Genomic DNA, 18,879 nt, shown 5'->3' with positions numbered 1-18,879 from the left:
TTAAGCGCTGGCTCACATCATGTCAGCTAAGCTGAGAGAGTACCATGGGCCAACTGCACAACCTAAGACAGCATCGGAAGGGCCTAGACTCCTCGTAACTTGTCCGTCCGTGAACAAATTCTGCTTAGTTGAAGTCTGTTCACATGGAGCTTCTTTGCTGAGTTGTTTTTTTTTTTTTTTTTAAAGATTTATTTATTAATTTGGCAGAGTTACAAAGAGAGAAAGAGATAGAAAGGAGAGAGGCCTTCCATTCGTTGGTTCACTGCCCAAATGGCCTCAATGGCTGGAACTGGGCCAGGCCAAAGCAGAGAGCCAGGAACTTCTTCTGGGTGCAGGGACCCAAGTGCTTGGGCCATCTTCTGCTGCTTTCCCAGGTGCATTAGCAGGGAACTGGATTGGAAGTAGAGCCGCACTGCAGGTGGCGGCTTTACAGCACCGCCCCTGATGTTTTGCTGATCTTCCCAGATGATCTCTAGGCTGAGCTCCTAGAGCATTGCTGATTCCCTGGGGCTCAGCACTTCTGTGTATCTTATTTGCATTCCTGGCTTATCTTTACCACTAGACTCTAAGGACAAGCCCGGGTTTCTATCCCTCAGCTCCTAGCATGCTGTCAGGCATCTGGTAAAGAGTAAGCATTTGCTGGCGTGTGCTAGTATCCCGGGTGAATGTATACCGTGGTCAACTTCCTGCTGAGCAGCTGCACCTTTCCTGCAGATTTCTCGGGGTGCCACCCTGCCAGGCACAGACCCAATTTTGTTCACCTCCGTCTCTCCCCATCCAGGCTCCTTTAGCACTGAAACTCTTCCCCTGCATGCGGCCACTTGTGGAGAGACCACCCCCCCTCAGCCGGCTTCTCCCTCCTCATCACCATCTTCGTTGCCGTCTGTACTGTGGGTGTCCTCTCCAGAGAGCTCGCCACTCCCTTCCTGGATCCAGTGCCCTATCTGCCAGTTGCAGTTCCCAGCAAGAGAAGTGGAAGAACATGCCAGCATGTGTGGGGAGGCCCACGAGCCATGAGCCAGGAAGCTCCGTGGGCTGGGCCCTGGCCTCTTTGACTAAGACTGGGTCGTGCATCTCTAGACAGCTAAGAAGGACTCATGAGGCCAAGCCACCCGCCCTTGCTCCCTCCACGCATTCCCTCTGGGCCCAGGCTGCTCTGCATTCCCAGTTGTCAAGGCTTCTGTCACTATGGTACCCAGTCCTAGAGACAGCTCAGTCCTTTTCCCCTTCGGAATTTCATGGGATTGGTGCTCTGTCGAGGGCCTTGGGACATCACCCAGAAAATCTGCCTCGTGAGGAGCAGTACAAATCCCCGGGCCCATTATCCTGAAAGGAAAACTGAGGCCCAATGAAAAGAAAAACACAGCCTGACATATCAGAGTCCAGGGGACACTGGGCAGGTGAGCAGGTTTTGAGCATGAGACTGACGTCCAGCATTCCACGAGCTTAACTTGGTGTCCTCCACAGGCTCCCTGCCTCAGCATAATCACGTGATGCTGCTGTGTGACTAAGCAAGTCACTCCTCTCAGGCCGAGTTAACATCGGTGACAGAGAAAACCCCCACCTTCGTGCTCTCTGAGCTGTTTCGGGGAGCAGCTGTTCAGGTTTGTGGATCCCACAGGGAGGTGGCTGGGCCAGAGGATCTGGAAAGTTCCCAGCTTCGGGCAACCACACCCTCTCTCTCCACTCCCTGAAGGTTTCACTGTGTGGCACTAACATCAATTCCCTGGTCCCCAGGGTATGAGGCAGAGGGGGAGCAGCTGGTCCTGGCAAAGGGAGGGCCTGGGGCGGGGTTTCAGACAGACAGGGAAGAGGATCTAGGCACAGTCAGGGGAGCAGACAGCAGGAGTTCAATCCTCAGGCCTTGGCAGCGTAGGTGGGTGCAGCCATGGACCCCCTCACGGTAAGAGACCTTCCCTATCCACTCCCATTCTCACTAGGAATAAGACAGTAGAGTGGCCCAGAGGGGAGGCAGGGACATGCTAGCTGCCAGGCAGGTGGTGGGTGTCACCATGTGAGTGGGAGAAGACCCCCGGAGCCCAGAAGAGAAAAGCTGTGAGCATGAGCCTGGACCCAGAGAGAGAGAGGAACAAGGGGGAGGGACACCCTTCAGAGCAGATGGCAGAGTCGAGGGGCTTGAGTGGAAGGGGAGCAGGTTGGGATGGTGGTGGCTGACTTGGCCTGGAGCTGAGGGGCTTAAGAAAAGACCCTCCTGTGTGGACATGTCTGGACTTGCCCTTCAGAGAGGCTCGTGGACTTTCAGAGGGGTGAGCAGCTGGGAGCTGAAGTCAACAAGATGGGAGCCAGCCTCCCGGCAGGTGCTATAAGCCTACAGGTGCAGTTGGGTTCCCAACCCCACGTACCTGATTTTACCTCCCCCTTCTCTGGGTAACCACAGTTGGCCTTACTGGGGGGGTGGGGGATGTTCCTGTGAGGGTTGAAGTGTCTAGTTCTGATACTTCCTAACCTGAAAAATTTGTACAATAAAATGTTGAATCAGACAATTTTTGCAAAGTATGTGTTTGGGATAAACAAAATTATTATGGTGGCTGGGACAGAGGGTTAGGGCCCTGGAAGGTAGAAGGATAAGGGAGGCCCCAAAACAAAGGGGTCAGAAACTCAGGGTCCTGCAATCTCCATGCCTTCACCAGCCACAGCCCAACTGGACCGAGATCGTGAACAAGAAGCTCAAGTTCCCTCCGCCACTCCTGGGTGCCATCCAGGAAGGGCGACTGGGTCTTGTGCAGCAGCTGCTGGAGTCGGGGGTGGAGGCCACCAGCGGCGGGCCTGGAGGGCCCCTGCGGAACGTGGAGGAGGCCGAGGACCGCTCCTGGAGGGAAGCCCTCAACCTGGCCATCCGCCTGGGCCACGAGGCCATCACTGACGTGCTGCTGGCCAATGTCAAGTTTGACTTCCGGCAGGTCCATGAAGCCCTGCTAGTGGCAGTTGACACAAACCAGCCGGCCGTAGTGCGGCGCCTGCTGGCCCGGCTGGAGCGGGAGAAAGGCCGCAAGGTAGACACCCGCTCTTTCTCCCTGGCTTTCTTTGACTCGTCCATTGATGGCTCCCGCTTTGCGCCCGGGGTCACTCCCCTCACCCTGGCCTGCCAGAAGGACCTGTATGAGATCGCGCAGCTGCTCATGGAACAGGGCCACACCATTGCCCGGCCGCACCCCGTCTCCTGCGCCTGCCTGGAGTGCAGCAATGCCCGCCGCTATGACCTGCTGAAGTTCTCCCTGTCGCGCATCAACACCTACCGGGGCATCGCCAGCAGGGCCCACCTCTCGCTGGCCAGTGAGGACGCCATGCTGGCTGCCTTCCAGCTGAGCCGCGAGCTCAGGCGCCTGGCACGCAAGGAGCCCGAGTTTAAGGTTGGTGTTCGCGGTGCTGTGTCTGGTCTGCTGGAGCACTGTTGGGACTGTGGTGGGGGTTCCAGGAAGAGTGGGGCAGCAGGAGGAGGCCCAGTCTCTGGTCTCAGGAAACCGCCATTTTAAGAGGGAGTCACAGGATTTCCTTCTAACGGCAGACGGCGGCCACTGTGTGGGCAGCAAGGGTGAGGAGGGTGCTCTGCGAGGCACCTGAGGAGGGAGGGGAGAGGACAGAAAAGCAGCGGGACAGACTTGGAGACGACACTGGCAAGAACGAGGCTCTTTGAGTGGAGCGCCGTGCGCAGGCCCTCAAGCTTGTGATCGCCAGCGAGGAGGGCGGAGAGGGGCTCCAGACGCTCCTCGGACACCCAGGCCCATCGGGCGCCTCTGGTGGTGCTCATGGGACCCCCTAGAGTCCAGAAAAACGAGCTCAGAGACTCTAAAAGAGGCAGCTCTAAGCTTAGCTGCTGCCAGTGTAGAGGAGCAGGGAGACCATTTGAGGTAGGGCTGCGGCTCGAGCAGAGGATCTCAGGTGGCAAAAGTGTCTGCCGTGATGAGTGCAGGGGACGCCCTGGACAGGACCGAGAGTGCACGGCGTGGAACCCAGGGCTGGCTGGGGCCCAGTTCGCCCACCCCTCATGAACTGACAGCCCCTGTGTGCCAAGCCGGAATTAGTCCGCACTGTCATAATTACTTTTAGGTGGGAAAACTGACAAGGACATTCAAACAAAAGCCTAAGGCAGCTGCGGAAAGCACATGCCGCCTTGGCTGGTGTGGTAGGACAGAAGGACATCCCCCCACCACTGCCAGCCAGCCGGAAAGGGCGGTGCTGGCTAAAGGCTTTCTCACCGTTGTGGCCCACTGAGGGAGGCATAGCAGGAACCCTCACCCCTTCACAGGCAGGAAGCGGGAGGCCTGGCAAGGGGAAGTACCTTGCCCTCCATGACCCCACCTGAGGGGCAGTGCCAGGCCTCCTGAAAGCCTCGCCTAGGTCCTCTTGGGGCAAGGCCCTCACCTAAAACCAAGGATCTGAAAGGTAAAAAAAAGCAGATAGGAGCTGCTGTTCATCTCTGCATCTCCCAAAACTGCCGCCACAGGCTCGCCTAGTATGGAAGGAGGTGCTGAAAAAGTTAAATGAAGGAGCATTTCATAACGTGAGGCCGAGTGATGGGATCCGCTCCCAGGCGAAGGAACAGAATCAGATGAGACAGTGACACAGATAACTGCTGAATCATGCTGACGCTTCTTTCAGCAGCTGATGCAAGATTCAGACCCCAGCGCCGGCTTTACTTCACTCTAGTTGTAGGTGTGGGTGGGATGAGCCCTCTGACTGTGCAGAGCTGGCTTTGGGGACAGAAGAGGAGACCCCATAATTACAAAGTTTATGCCTTAACATCTCAAATCTGGTTTTTTGGGTATGCATCCTCTTTTTTCTTTTTTTTTTTTTTTTAAAGATTGATTTATTTATTTGAAAGACAGAGTTACAGAGGCAGAGGCAGAGGGAAAGAGACCTTCCATCTGCTGGTTCATCTGCTGGCCGCAACGGCCAGAGCTGGGCTGATCTGAAGCCAGGAGCCAGGAGCTTCTTCCAGGTCTCCCACATGGGTACAGGGGCCCAAGAACTTGGGCCACCTTCTACTGCTTTCCCAGGCCATAGCAGAGAGCTGGATAGGAAGTGGAGCAGCCAGGTCTCGAACCAGTGCCCATACAGGATGCCAGCACTGCAGGCAGTGGCTTTACCTGCTATGCCACAGCACCAGCCCCATGCACCCTTTTTTTTAAAGTTTCTTTAAAAATGTAAACCTAAAGCAATTTAAGGTTTCTGTTTAAACTTGCAGCTTTTTTTTTTTAAAGAAACTTTATTTATTTATTTTTTGACAGGCAGAGTTAGACAGAGAGAGACAGAGAGAAAGGTCTTCCTTCCGTTGGTTCACCCCCCAAATGGCCGCCATGGCCGGTGCGCTGTGTCGATCCGAAGCCAGGAGCCAGGTGCTTCCCCCGGTCTCTCATATGGGTGCAGGGCCCAAGCACTTGGGCCATCCTCCACTGCCTTCCCGGGCCACGCAGAGAGCTGGACTGGAAGAGGAGCAACCGGGACTAGAACCTGGCACCTATATGGGATGCTGGCGCTGCAGGCAGAGGATTAGCCACGTGAGCCATGGCGCCAGCCCCTGCAGCTTCTTGAATGACAAGATTGAATTGATAATTAAATATACTACTCAGATTTCTTAACGTAAGAGGCAAACAAATTCTTTTTACCATGAGACAAAAAAGGCATAAGGAGTTGGAGAGAAAGTGGGACAGGAAATAGGGATTGGAAAAGGAAGTGCAAAGAATGGGCACAGGTGACAGAAGGTTTGGGTGGGAGTGACTTCGTGATGACATGGAGATGGCATCAGATAAGCAAAGTTGATACAGGAGGTGCCTTATTGTAGCAAGGACTGGGCAGAAAGGGGAGCAGAGGGGGCCGGTGCTGTGGCCCAGTGGGTTAAAGCCCCAGCCTGCAGTGCCAGCATCCCATTTGAATGCAGGTTCGAGTCCTGGCTGCTCTACTTCCAATCCAGCTCTCTGCTATGGCCTGAGAAAGCAGTAGAAAAACTCCTTGGGCCCCTACACCCTCGTGGGAGACCTGGAAGAAGCCCCTGGCTCCTCGCTTCAGATCAGCTCAGCTCTGACCATTACTGTCATTTGGGGAGTGAACCAGAGGAATGGAAGAGATGGCTCTACCTCTCTGTAACTCTGTCTTGCAAATAAATCTTTAAAAAGAAAGGAAGGAAGTGGGGGGGGGGGAGGAAGGAAGGGGAGCAAAAGGAGAAGAAAGGACACCGGATGTAGGAAGTGGTGGCCCAGGCCGTGGGATGGTTTAGTGGGAATGAGGCCACAGGGGCCGATACACACAGACCTGCTTCCCTGCAGCCTGAGTACATCGCGCTGGAGTCGCTGAGCCAGGACTATGGCTTTGAGCTGCTGGGCATGTGCCGGAACCAGAGTGAAGTCACCGCGGTGCTCAACGACCTGGGCGAGGACAGCGAGACGGAGCCTGAGGCCGAGGGCCTGGGCCAGGCCTTTGAGGAGGGCATCCCCAACCTGGCGAGGCTGCGCCTGGCCGTGAACTACAACCAGAAACGGGTCAGCTGGGAGCCCCTGCCCCCACCCCATCCTGCCCCACTGGGGGCCATCTCTAGGGCTCCCCCACTTCAGCCCTAAGCAGTTACTTTTCCTGTCCTCAAATCTCTCTTGAGCCTTAACCCCCCAGCCTCCCTTCTTACCTTCCATCTCAGCCCTAACCTCCCTCAAAGACCCGTGACCCTCCAAGAGTCTACTTTCAGATGAGGCTTCTGGGTCTCTGACTCCGTGTGGCCTCTGGGCCGCCAGGTAACTGTGGTACGGACTGCGGTAGCCCTCTCTCAGGGCTTCAAGGTCAAGTGCTGCTGTTCTTCCCCTCAGGAGACTTCCTCCCCATGCTGAAGACAGACCCTTGTCTAGCCTCCCTAGCCCCTTCTCCCTGCCCTCCTCCACCCTCAGGTGCCCTGGTCCACTGAGAACTTAGCCAGACACGCCCCTGCACAGGGGTTCCCCGGCCTTGCACCCTCCCTGCCCACCCCACTCTAGTCAAACTCGGGCCCTGCAGGTTTGGGGACCTGGACACCTGGTGCTACCCACCACTCTCTGACTCACATTCAAGAATCTGGGGCCTAGAGAGGCATGGGGGCTGCCCACGGTCACATGCCAAGTTGCCTGTCTCTGGGCAGCCTGGCATGGGAGGAGAGGGGATGGTCTAGTCTCTGGCGGTAAGGGCCATCACCCAACCGGCTCCCCCGCCTGCCCTCTACCCATGCCCCACCTTTGCTCAGTTCGTAGCTCACCCCATCTGCCAGCAAGTCCTGTCCTCGATCTGGTGTGGGAACCTGGCCGGCTGGCGTGGAAGCACCACCATCTGGAAGCTCTTCATTGCCTTCCTCATCTTCCTCACCATGCCCTTCCTCTGCCTCGGCTACTGGCTGGCGCCCAAGTCCCGGGTACTAAGGATGAGATTAATGATGCCTGTCATTTACTCAGCATCTGCTCTATGCCAGGCCCTGGGCTGGGCACTTTGTGCGGGTGCCCATTGAGTAGGTTGAGGTAGCCCTGGAAGGAAAGCATCACACCTGTTTCATGCAGGAGGAAATGTGCGGGGTTCACGGTAAGGAGCGGGGTCAGGATTTAGACCGAGTCCTATAGACAGCCCTGCACCATCCCAAAGAGGGTCCTGACCCATCCTACAAGCTCTTGGAGAGCCCCTCATCCAACAGACGTGTCCTTGAGCTCCACTGGGATTTACGGAAGAGCAAGGCCTGCTCCTGTTAAGCCGGTGAGCAGTGAGGGGTGTGCAGAAAGCAGGGAGGCAGGCAAGGCAGCAAGGCCCAGGGCAGGGAGGAGATAAAGGCTGAGGAAAAAGACGCCCAGCAAGTGGTACAGAACGGGGGCTTAATGAAGGGAGCCCCATTAGCCCAGCCCTGTGTTCTGGAATGTTCCCTCTGCTAGTGGTGTGAAAGGTGGATTGGGGGATGGGGTGGGAGTGTAGGGACCCAGGTTCCTGGCCTGCCTGAGCCAGTCATTTTATGAGGTGGGGCCAAAGGAGAAGGAGCAAGTTTGAGACCGAACTGATGCATTTTCCTATCGACTGGGTTGTACTCAAAGAGCCTGTGGGACTCCCCAAGAGAAGGTAAGGTAGCTTCGGGGAGCTTCAGCTCCCAGGACCACAGGACTGAGACCCCCTGCATCACGCTGAGGGAGGCTGTAGACAGGAAAGGGCGGGGCCTGACGCATTCTCAGTAGAGGTCTGCATGAGAGACACGCTGAGCAGTCCAGAAGGGCTCCCAGGAGGCGAGACTGAGCTACACTCTCCGCCTCTCCCCGAAGCTGGGCCACCTGCTCAAGATCCCAGTGCTGAAGTTCCTGCTGCACTCCGCCTCCTACCTGTGGTTCCTCATCTTCCTGCTCGGAGAGTCCCTGGTCATGGAGACGCAGCTGAGCACCTTCCGGGGCCGCAGCCAGAGCGTCTGGGAGACTTCACTGCACATGGTTTGGGTCACAGGTATGTAGGCGGGCCCTCTATCTGGGACAGTCTCCCTGGGGGCCCCCCTTCACTGTCCTCACATAAGCTCCCCCGTGGGAGTCTCTGCCTCTGTCACTGCCCCCGGAATATGCAACCAGGCCCTCGGGGCTCGTGTCCACCAGGGGAGCCCGGTGGAAGACTTCCTGAGCACTCTGAGGTTTCCAGCCTCTCACAGGTAAGGCACCTGTCTACGGTGCCAGGTGGGAACTCCCCTCGCAGTGCTGGTGCAAGCACTGCCAGACAAGTTCGCCCCCAGGTCAAAGAGCAGAAAGGCTCCCAGACCACATTAACATGCCCACATCGTGTGGTCTATTTCCAAGTCCCTACATGGTGCTGCTGTTGTGAGAACCAGAGTTGAGGCTGTGGCAGGGTGCTAAGACAGACAGAAGATGCCCGTGCCCAGCACTTGACAGGTGGGAGAGCAGTGACTAGGCTATCTGGCCCCAGCTGTAGCTTGCCAGTTTCTCCCATGAGCAGCTCTGAATTTTACATGCATTCCTGGGGCAGAGGATGTGTGGAGCCAGCATGGGCGTGACCAGTGGGAAGCTAATTGAAGACCTGATGCCTCGTATGCCCCGTGCATGCTCAGGGTGTCTCGCATACCTGGTGTCTCCACATCCCTTTCTGTGTACGTTCACGCCCGTGTGCCACACTTACTTCATCTGTGCATCACGTCAGCCAGCTAACCAGCTCATCTGTGCTTCCTGTGTACACAGCATCCACTCCATTGGCTTTCTTTTCTTCCATAGCAGAATCAAGTATTCTCAACAGGCTACAGGAATCCCCAGGGTTCCACTCTGCCTCGGGCCTCCGATGGCCTCCCTCGTTTAGCTCTAGCTTGGTTAGCAAACGCCCAGGCCACCAGTGCACCAGGTCTGCTCTGCCAACCAGTTAGTGATGTCCACAAGGAAAGTGGGCCAAGACACTTTAGGGGGTCACAGCCCAAGAGAGAACATCTCTCATCCTATTATTTACTAAATGTGTCTTGGCCTAGAGATAGAACCCATATGCTTCCTGCCTCCAGGGGAAGAGAAGTCAGAAACAAGTGGAACAAAATACATTTGTTCACGTGATCAATGTTTGTCGAAGCCCTCTTATGAGCCAAGCCCTGAGAATACAGGAAGGATTGAGACATGGTTCTGTACCCCTGCTGCACATGCCCCACGCTCACAGGGCTCTCCTGCCACCTCCAGCCACGTCAACTTCCCACTTGTCTCCAGGCCTTTTCCCACTCCCTGTTTCTAGAGCTCTCACCCTGGCTCACACTGCCCCTGCACCAGCCTGGTTCCTGCTCTTGCTCCAGGTCTCCCCTTAAACACTGCTCTCTGAGATGCTTTTCCTGGCCCCCACCCCAGTCCCTCTGCTCGCGTGCTCCTCAGTCTTAGCAAGTGGCCTGGTTCTGCTTGGTTGCTTCTCGGCCCCCTCACTAGACCAGAAGCCCCAGGAGGACAGGGACTATACCACGTCAGGCTTGTTCACTGCAGGATCCCACCTGCAAACAGTAGGAGCTTCATAAATATTTACTTTGGGCACTAGGCATAAAGAAACGAAGTTATACGTGGTCTCTACCCTTGAGGGGCTCCAAGTTCAGGGGAATGACGGAAGGAGACAGACCCATGGAGAAACACCCTGCACTGCCCAGTAGTGTTGGCATCAGGAGAGGCCAGAGAGCTATGAGAACAGAGCAGGGAGGATTCATGAGGAGATCACATTTAACCCGAGCCACGAAGGCGAGCTGGACGACCAAAGGATGTGGAAGGGCGCTCGAGGCAGAGGGCGCCGGGAGTGAGTGTGCAGGAAATAGAGATCTTCCAAGTGACATGGGCTCCCTGAGCAAGCTGCTAATCTGGAGTCCCTGCCATGCACAGGGCACGGAGAGACAGATTTCGAGTATTCCTTCTCAGTGAACAGTGTCCCCTGGGTGCTGGCTGCCCATGCTGGATGGGTGCAGGCAGCAAAGAGGAGTCTTTTTTTTTTTTTTTTTAAAGATTTATTTATTTAGTTGAAAGTCAGAGTTACACAGAGAGAGGAGACGCAGAGAGAGAGAGAGAGAGGTCCTCCATCCGCTGGCCCACTCTCCAGACGGCCACACAGCCAGAGCTGTGCCGATCTGAAGCCAGGAGTCAGGAACCTCCTCCGGGTCTCCCATGTGGGTGCAGGGGCCCAAGGACTTGGACCACCACAGCAGAGAGCCGGACCAGAAGTGGAGCAGCTGGGACTCGAACTGGTGCCCACATGGGATGCTGGTGCTTCAGGCCAGGGCATTAACCTGCTGCGCCACAGCGCCAGCCCCCAAAGAAGAGTTTTATTCCCACACAAGATCACTTGGTACCTGAGTAGAGGAACCGGTTACATTTCTCAACTTAGCTCCCCGCTGCCGTCAAAGGAACCCCCCTCCGCCCCTTCTCCGGCTCTGACCTAGCAGGAGTTCTGCCCCACCCTGGCCTGGCCTTGCCACCCCCTGTAGGCTTCCTGTGGTTCGAGTGTAAGGAGGTGTGGATCGAGGGCCTGCGCAGTTACCTCCTGGACTGGTGGAACTTCCTGGATGTGGTCATCCTGTCCCTGTACCTGGCGGCCTTCGCCCTGCGCCTCCTGCTGGCTGGCCTCGCCTACATGCACTGCCAGGACTCTGCGGATGGGGCTGCCTGCCGCTATTTCACCACAGCCGGTGAGTGTTCCCCCGCACTCAGCCCTGAATCCCCCAGTCCCTCCTCCTTTGTGGCTCCTGGCCACAGCCCCCTTTCTGCCCTGCACAGAGCGGAGTGAGTGGCGCACAGAGGACCCCCAGTTCTTGGCTGAGGTGCTCTTCGCTGTCACCAGCATGCTCAGCTTCACCCGCCTGGCCTACATTCTGCCAGCCCACGAGTCGCTGGGCACTCTGCAGATCTCCATCGGCAAGATGATCGACGACATGATCCGGTGCGTTGCGCCCCTGCCCCCTGAGAGCCCCCGGTTCTTCACCTGCCCTCCCTCTGGGGCCCTGTAGATGTGAACGTATGCTTCTCTGCAGGGAGCCTCTGTAACTCTCATTCTCAGAGGCCCATGGCCCTAGGAGAGCTGACAAACCGCTGACAGCAGGAAGAGTGCTTGGTAGGGACTTGGAGCCCCTGTTGCGGCACTATTCCAGTGGCCGCTCTCTGGGCCTGTTTTCCCATCTTCAAGGAAAGCTAAGGCAGCAGACTCAGGGGTCCCTTTTTGTTCTTCCCTCTACAGCTGCTCTTTGAACCCATGGCTTTCCTGGTCTCCTTGGTGCTTGTCTCCTAATCACAAACAGCCAAGTCTGGCCTCCCTTCCTAGTTAGAGTCCACAGTTAATGCCTGCTGCCCTGGGCATTGTCTGCCTGAGGCGGGACAAGCATGGGTGCCCTTGGGGAGAAAAGCCCTGGTTACATCAATAAACACTTTCAGCTCAGCTCAGCTTGGGGGAGAACCTCCCACCCCACCTTGGGATTCTTCTAGCTCTCTGTGGCACACTGACACAGTGGCTTTAACTCTCCCGGTGAGAGCTTCCGGTCCCTGGACTCCAGACTCCCAGCCATTCCTGGGCCATCTCTGCTCCTTCCCGGAAGACTGGCCCATCCTCGGCTTTGAATGTTTGGACTCAGTACCTGCTGTTACTGAGCAAGAGTCTCAGTTTTTGGCACTCACTTTAAGTCACATCTCCTAATTTCTCTGTTCTTTTTTTTTTTTTTTTTGACAGGCAGAGTGGACAGTGAGAGAGAGACAGAGAGAAAGGTCTTCCTTTTGCCGTTGGTTCACCCTCCAATGGCCGCCGCGGTAGGCGCACTGCGGCCGGCGCACCGCGCTGATCCGATGGCAGGAGCCAGGTGCTTCTCCTGGTCTCCCATGGGGTGCAGGGCCCAAGCACTTGGGCCATCCTCCACCGCACTCCGGGGCCATAGCAGAGAGCTGGCCTGGAAGAGGGGCAATCGGGACAGGATCGGTGCCCCGACCGGGACTAGAACCCGGTGTGCCAGCGCCGCAAGGCGGAGGATTAGCCTAGTGAGCCGCGGCGCCGGCCAATTTCTCTGTTCTTTAACAATTACTAATAGTTGTCAGGAAGGCCAGCACCCCATTTCACCTCCCAGAGCCTGACTTCTCCCAAGGTGGAGACTTGCCCTCACCCTTCCACCTCCTGCTCCCTGCCAGGTTCATGTTCATCCTCATGATCATCCTGACCGCCTTCCTCTGTGGCCTCAACAACATCTATGTGCCCTACCAGGAGACAGAGCGGCTGGGCAAGTATGCTGGGGCAGAGGCGGGATGGGGGGGGAGGCTGGGACTCGCAGCTTGGAGCCCCAGTGATGGACTGCCTCTTCCTCTCTCCCTCCCTCCCTCCCTCATTTATTCCGTCAGTTGGTTCTCTTGTTTCCTCACACTCTCATTCGTTCATTCTGCTGTTCATGCATTTTTTTCATTTATCAACTCATTCTCTCCCCCAACTTTTTATGTTGAAAATGTCAATCCTAAGAAAAAGTTAAAGTATGGTGGACACTATGTACCCTTCACCTAGCTTCAATTATCTTTGGCCACATTGGCTTGATCTGTTGCTCTCTTTGTTCTTTTTTTTCCTGAAAATTTTAAAAGTAAGCTGATAGTGTGGTACTTTACCTCTAAATAGTTCAAGGTATCTCCTGAGATCATAATCACAAACCATTATCAAACTACAGAATTTTAGCATTGATTCCACATTTTCCACTATATATTCCTTACTAAATTTCTTCAAATTAAAAAAAAAAAAAAGGTCTTCCTAATGTTCAAAAATACAATATCCAACCTCAGGTTGCAAACTGCATTTTGTTGTCCTATCTCTTCAGTCTCCTTTTATCCAAAATACTCCCTCTACATTTGTCTTACATGACAAGTGAACTTCTTTGATAAGACTACACCAAGTTATATTCCACAGTTAAGAATGATCTCTTCCCTGGTGATCAAATTCCCATTCAGGAGCTGTGGTGGGAACACAGCCTCCTGGCTGGTGTGCATGACCTTCCATGTCATCGCATCAGGAGACACGTGCTGTCAGCTGGCCCACCGGCCTGCCTGTTGATCTAGCAACCTCCATTGTAAAGGTCCTAGGAGAGCCCTTCTAGTGCCAGGGGCTTGTCGAGCCTCTGTCACTGACCTTCCCCCTTGCAGCGTTCCCCCAGTGGCTTCAGCATCCACAGGTGATTTCCACCTGAATCAGTTTTTACAGAGGTGGCTTCAAGTTAGTGATTTTTTACTTCTATCATTTCTTCTACATTTATTAGCTGGCATTCTTGTGCAAAGAACTTCTTTCTCCTACCTTCTTTTTGGAATATCACTATGGACACAAAGATTTTTTAAAATATAGTAATCCATTTCAATCATTATTTATATGCCAGATTTTTCCTAAATATGGCCAATGACTGATTCTTATGTTACTCACTTATTCATGTGTGCCATTCATTCATTTGCTCAATTTTTGCATCCATCTGTTGGTCATTCAGTCGTTGTGGGATTGTTGTTGCTATGGAGGTCATACCCATCTATGGAGCAATGGAGCTGTGAGTCCCAGCCTTTGTGGGAGGGCCCATCCCTGGTACTGGAAGCACATTCAGGAGAGATGCACCAGCCCCACCCTCATGGGGAAGACAGCCATAAGCACCCATGAGCTCAACTGGGATCAACATGCTTTGAGAAGGGTTTTTGTTGAGGTTGCTGGGGAAGGAAGCCCCGTCCTCAGTCTTAGGTGGCCCCAGAAGCCTCCCTAGAGCAGGGAGAATCTGTTCCACCTAGAAGGGTTCTGGACTTCAAGGGGATGCAAGGCCCTCAGGCAGAAAGGGGGCATGTGCCAAAGCAGGCAGGTGTTGGATAAGAGCAGGATGGCTCACGTGGTTGGCACTTGGAAGACAAGCTTTGCAAGGAGGCTGCAGGTGGTAGCTGGGTCACGAAGCTCATGAAGGTCTCACTGAGAAATCTGGGCTCTCTCTTGTAGGCTGGGGGAACTCCCAGCAGCCCCCCCCCCAACAACCATAAATTCCTCATGAGTGCAACTACATGATGGCTTAATCTCTGAAGCTAAAGGACCCACACTTGGGCCTACATATACTGTTTAAAGCTTTCTTACAGTTCTGGTATATTTGAAAGTTTCATTCAGACTAGTCCTCTTGCAAAGAATCCTTGCATTCGTGGGCTGACTTCATGTGACTAGCTTAAAGGGCCTGAGCTTCCACAGTTTAAACCATGAATGTAGCGCCAGGCCAGTAATTCCTCCCTGCAGCCTGCTCCCTAGGTCCTGGTGGCATCATATGATGGCAGCAAGGGGAGGCTGAGCCCTCTTGGGCTTTTCATTCATGAGTGACAGCTAATTAAAAGTATTTTTGCTAAAAGTAGCAGGTAGGCTGTATAGGAGACATCTGGATCGAGGGTGGTCGGGAGCCTTTCAAGGTTGACAAGCAGAGCTACTAAGATGAGGTCAGATGAGCGTTTAGAAAGAATGCCCTGGATACACTGTGGAGGACAATGAGAGACCGGGGCCAGAGACCAGTGTGAGCCTGCAGAAATCTATGCCTAAACTGGTGCCTAGATGGAAAAAGAATAGGACAGATTCACAAAGAAACATGCAAGGAGGGGAAATGTGGTCAGCTCTGTGAGCGACTAACAGGCAAACATGTTCTGCTGGGGGCAGGGAAGGGAGTTCAGGAAGGACTTCCTGGAAGGTGGCGCACCAGAGCAGCCAGCACCATGCTCCATACCACCATCCTCCCACCCAGACCATGGCAACAACCTGCCGCCTCTCTCTCTCTCTCTCTCTTGCTTGTCTTTTTAAATTTTTACTTTTTTTTTTTTTTTAATTTTACTTGGAGGGAAGAGACAGAGATCTCCCATCTGCTGCCTCACTCCCTAAATGCCTGCAACAACCAGGGCTGGGCCAGAATGAAGCCAGGAAGCTGGAACTCAATCTGGGTCTCCCATGTGGGTGGCAGGGACCCAAGTATTTGAGCCATCACTGCTGCCTCCCAGGGTGCACAACGGCAGGATGCTGGATTGGAAGTAGAGGAGCCGCCACTTAATGCAGGCGTCCCACCTGACGTCTTAACTGCTGCACTCAAGGCCCACCCTGCAACAGTTCCTTACCTGGTTTCCAGGCTTCTACTCTCTTACTTCCCTTGCAAGCTGCTCACAGTAGCGACATCATCTTTCCAGATGTAAATCAGGTGTCCCCCTCTGCTTAGCACCCTTCCTAGCTTCCTGTTGCGCACCAGCTGGGGCAAGGCTCTTTGTTTTTCTTCTACAAAGCCTGCACGTCTGGTTGGGCCCTGCTGACCTCTGAGACCAGCCTTCCCTCAGTTGCTCAGATGCTCCCCCTGCCTGGGGGAATGCTCTTCTTCACACCTTCCCTTCCATCGGTTGATTGCCAGGTATCCTTCAGAGCTCAGCTTCTCCCAGAAGCGTTCCCTAACCCCAGTCCAGATCGTAACATCCATGCTGCGCCATCACAGCCCTCACCACCACCTAAAAACGTTGGTGGCCTCAGCGCCCATCTCACCCCACCCCACCTGGGAACAGATCCCTGAAAAAAGTGACTCTGCAACATACAGTGTGTTCAGTCCATTCGGGGCGGCTGGAGTTCAGAAACAGCAAGTGTCTGTCTGGGCCAGCGGGGTTCCGAGGATGTTGTGGATGCAGAATGGCTCTGGCTAGGCTGTGGAGGGGGAGGAGTGTGTCTGGGTGGAGTTCAGCCTCTTAACTTCACCCCCCATCTCCCTTCCTTCCCTTGGCCTGGTCTGCCAGTTTCAACGAAACATTCCAGTTTCTCTTCTGGACCATGTTTGGCATGGAAGAGCACAGTGTGGTGGACATGCCTCAGTTTCTGGTGCCGGAATTCGTGGGCCGTGCCCTTTACGGCATCTTTACCATCGTCATGGTGATTGTGCTGCTCAACATGCTCATTGCCATGATCACCAATTCCTTCCAAAAGATTGAGGTGCGTGAATCAGGGCTAGCTGAGGCCCAGGAGCAGAAGAAAGGAAGGAAGGGAGAGGGACAGGGTGCAAGGAGTTAAGGCACTTGCCTTGCCTCTACCGTTGTCTAGAGTTCTGTGGCTTTAGCCAAGCTTCCCTCTGGAAAATGAGGGTCCTACCAATGCTGTCACCATCTCTAGACACCAAGTGCTCTGCTCTACCCACTTTACGGCTTGGGGAGGGGTGCAGATGGGAGCACCAGAAGGAAGTGGGTGGTCTGGGCAGCTTTCATCAGGATGAAGGGTCACGGGGAGGGGGAGAGGGAGACATGGGCAGGGGAAATGCGGGTGATAGATGGGGATGAGATAAGAAAGCAGCTGGAGAGTAAGAGCTGTAAGGACTGGGGCAGAGAGAGGCAGACAGAGCAGGCAACAGAGCCAGGTGCCAGCATGGGCCTCGCACAGCAGCCTCCCTCCCTGCTCCAGGACGATGCTGATGTGGAGTGGAAATTTGCTCGCTCCAAGCTCTACCTATCCTACTTCCGAGAGGGCCTGACGCTACCCGTGCCCTTCAACATCCTGCCCTCCCCCAAGGCCATCTTCTACCTTCTCAGGTGATAATCTCAGAGCCCTCACTTCCAACCCCAAAGCACTCAGGGGCCCTGCATGCTACCCAGCTCCTGCCCCCCATCCCCCAAGCCCCGTCCTGACTAATCTCTTCCCACCATCGAAATCACAGGAGAATTTTCCAGTTCATTTGCTGTTGCCGCTCCTGCTGCAAAACCAAGAAGCCCGACTATCCCCCAATCCCCTCCTTTGTGAGTACCTCACCTGCTTGTTGCTGGTCTGCCTCACAGCAGCCCTCAGCTGTACTGCCTGCCAATGTGCCCTGGGCTTCTGTCTGACTTTCCACGTGTGTTCCCCAGGAGTCCTGTTCCCAGTTCCCTCTCTCCCATGTGGTTTCTGCTCCCGCTCCCTAGCGCTGGCCATTTCCCCAACTCCCAACCCTGTGTCACATGACTTAAGCACACCCCACCCTTCTCCCAAGCTACGGAGACCCCTTCAGCTCCAGACAAACCTCTTGTCTGGACCAAGACGTGGTTGAATGTTTACATGCCGGAGTCCCTCCCTAATGCATGCCAGCACCGCTGCCAGGTCTGTAGGGGCCTCTCTTCCTCCCCCGTCTCCCAGTCCACACCCCCACTCAGGTCTTCTCACAGTCAGCCCTTCTCCAGCTTCAGGCCCCCATCCTCTCCCTCCCAGGACAGCTCTGGGAGATGGAGGCTGCCCAGGTCTAGGTGTGTTGCCTTCAGGGAAGTCTGCACAGACTTTGCCCTGGTCTCTTATTGCTGAGGGTGGGGGCAGTGGCTAGAGGTAGGCCAGGTGTGGAGAATCTTACCTTCCTGCCTTGCCATCCAGGCCAATCCTGGGGCAGGGCCAGGGCCAGGGCCAGAAGGACAGCGTGTCTCCTACCGCTTGCGCGTCATCAAAGCTCTGGTCCAGCGCTACATTGAGACTGCCCGCCGTGAGTTCGAGGAGACCCGCCGGAAAGGTTAGCTGCCCAGCGCCAAGCCTGCCCATTCCTTTGCCATTCTTGTGCCCTCCTCCGCTGCAGGCCCATGGCCAGCCCCACGTCCTCAGCCAGCCTGCACTTGTATGTGGCCCCGTCCATGCTGCCCCTCGCTTTCAGTTATCCTCCGACTGGCTCAAGCATTTCTCCCACTCATTGTGCTTCTCATGCACTCCTGCTGCCGGCCATTCTCATCCACTCACTCCCTTATTCACTCATCCAACCAGCAAGGTGCCCGAGATTCTCCAGCTTCCCATGTCCTGATCTTGCCACCCTCCTACCCCCAAGTCAAACACATCTGCCCCAGGCTCTGCCTTCCCACCTGACCCTCAGCCCATGAGCCAGGCCCTCACTTCTTACAGTCTACTCCCTCTGGGACCCCAGACTGGGTATCCCCTGGGGTCCTGTGGAGGGTAGAGGAGGTACAGCACGGGCTTGTCTTCTAGAGACCTCCTCTCATAACTCCACTGCCCCCAGACCTAGGCAACAGACTGACAGAGCTAACCAAGACCGTGTCACGGCTTCAAAGTGAGGTGGCCGGCGTGCGGCGGGCCTTGGCGGACGGAGGTACACCCCGGCCTCCTGACGGTGCCAGCATCCTCAGCCGTTACATCACAAGGGTACGCAACAGCTTCCAGAACCTGGGCCCCCCCATCCCTGAGACCCCAGAGCTGATGGTGCCAGGGATGGTGGGGACCCAGCAGCTATCTTCAGAAATGGGGTTTCAGGATGCCAGCAGCACCAGCGCTCCAGCTGCCGGAGAGCCCGGCCCCTCCTCCCCAGCTCACGTGCTGGTGCACAGGGAGCAGGACGCTGAGGGGCCGGGGGCCCTGCCCCAGGAGGAGGATTTGGGGGCTAAGGAGGGGCCCGGATGCAGCTCTGCTGGAACAGAGGGAGGTCACTTAGTAGGCACCTAA

General features: G+C 55.3%; 2 protein-coding genes across 8 annotated transcripts in view; both read left to right on the top strand.

Moving 5' to 3' along the window:
* The window catches only part of XNDC1N (XRCC1 N-terminal domain containing 1, N-terminal like), a 26,284-nt gene extending 23,788 nt beyond the window's left edge, over window positions 1-2,496 (top strand). For all 7 annotated transcript variants that reach the window (XM_062196637.1, XM_062196635.1, XM_062196636.1 and 4 more), the window contains one exon: window positions 782-2,496. In XM_062196637.1, the coding sequence (XP_062052621.1) occupies window positions 782-1,017 (236 nt within the window). In that variant the 3' untranslated portion in view covers window positions 1,018-2,496. The remainder of the gene's footprint in view (window positions 1-781) is intronic.
* On the top strand, window positions 1,349-18,879 carry LOC133763830 (short transient receptor potential channel 2-like). The gene is made up of 14 exons (XM_062197561.1): window positions 1,349-1,400; window positions 1,513-1,604; window positions 2,652-3,371; window positions 6,285-6,497; window positions 7,223-7,387; window positions 8,271-8,445; window positions 10,934-11,134; window positions 11,223-11,385; window positions 12,615-12,707; window positions 16,224-16,416; window positions 16,879-17,006; window positions 17,132-17,210; window positions 17,812-17,944; window positions 18,440-18,879. The coding sequence occupies exons 1-14, from the start codon at window positions 1,349-1,351 to the stop codon at window positions 18,877-18,879; spliced, it is 2,847 nt and encodes a 948-aa protein (XP_062053545.1).

The sequence above is a fragment of the Lepus europaeus genome, chromosome 7, assembly GCF_033115175.1.
Source record: "Lepus europaeus isolate LE1 chromosome 7, mLepTim1.pri, whole genome shotgun sequence".
Lineage (NCBI taxonomy): Eukaryota > Metazoa > Chordata > Mammalia > Lagomorpha > Leporidae > Lepus > Lepus europaeus.
Note: the sequence above shows the minus strand (reverse complement) of the source record. Positions and strands in the feature narration are given on the sequence as shown.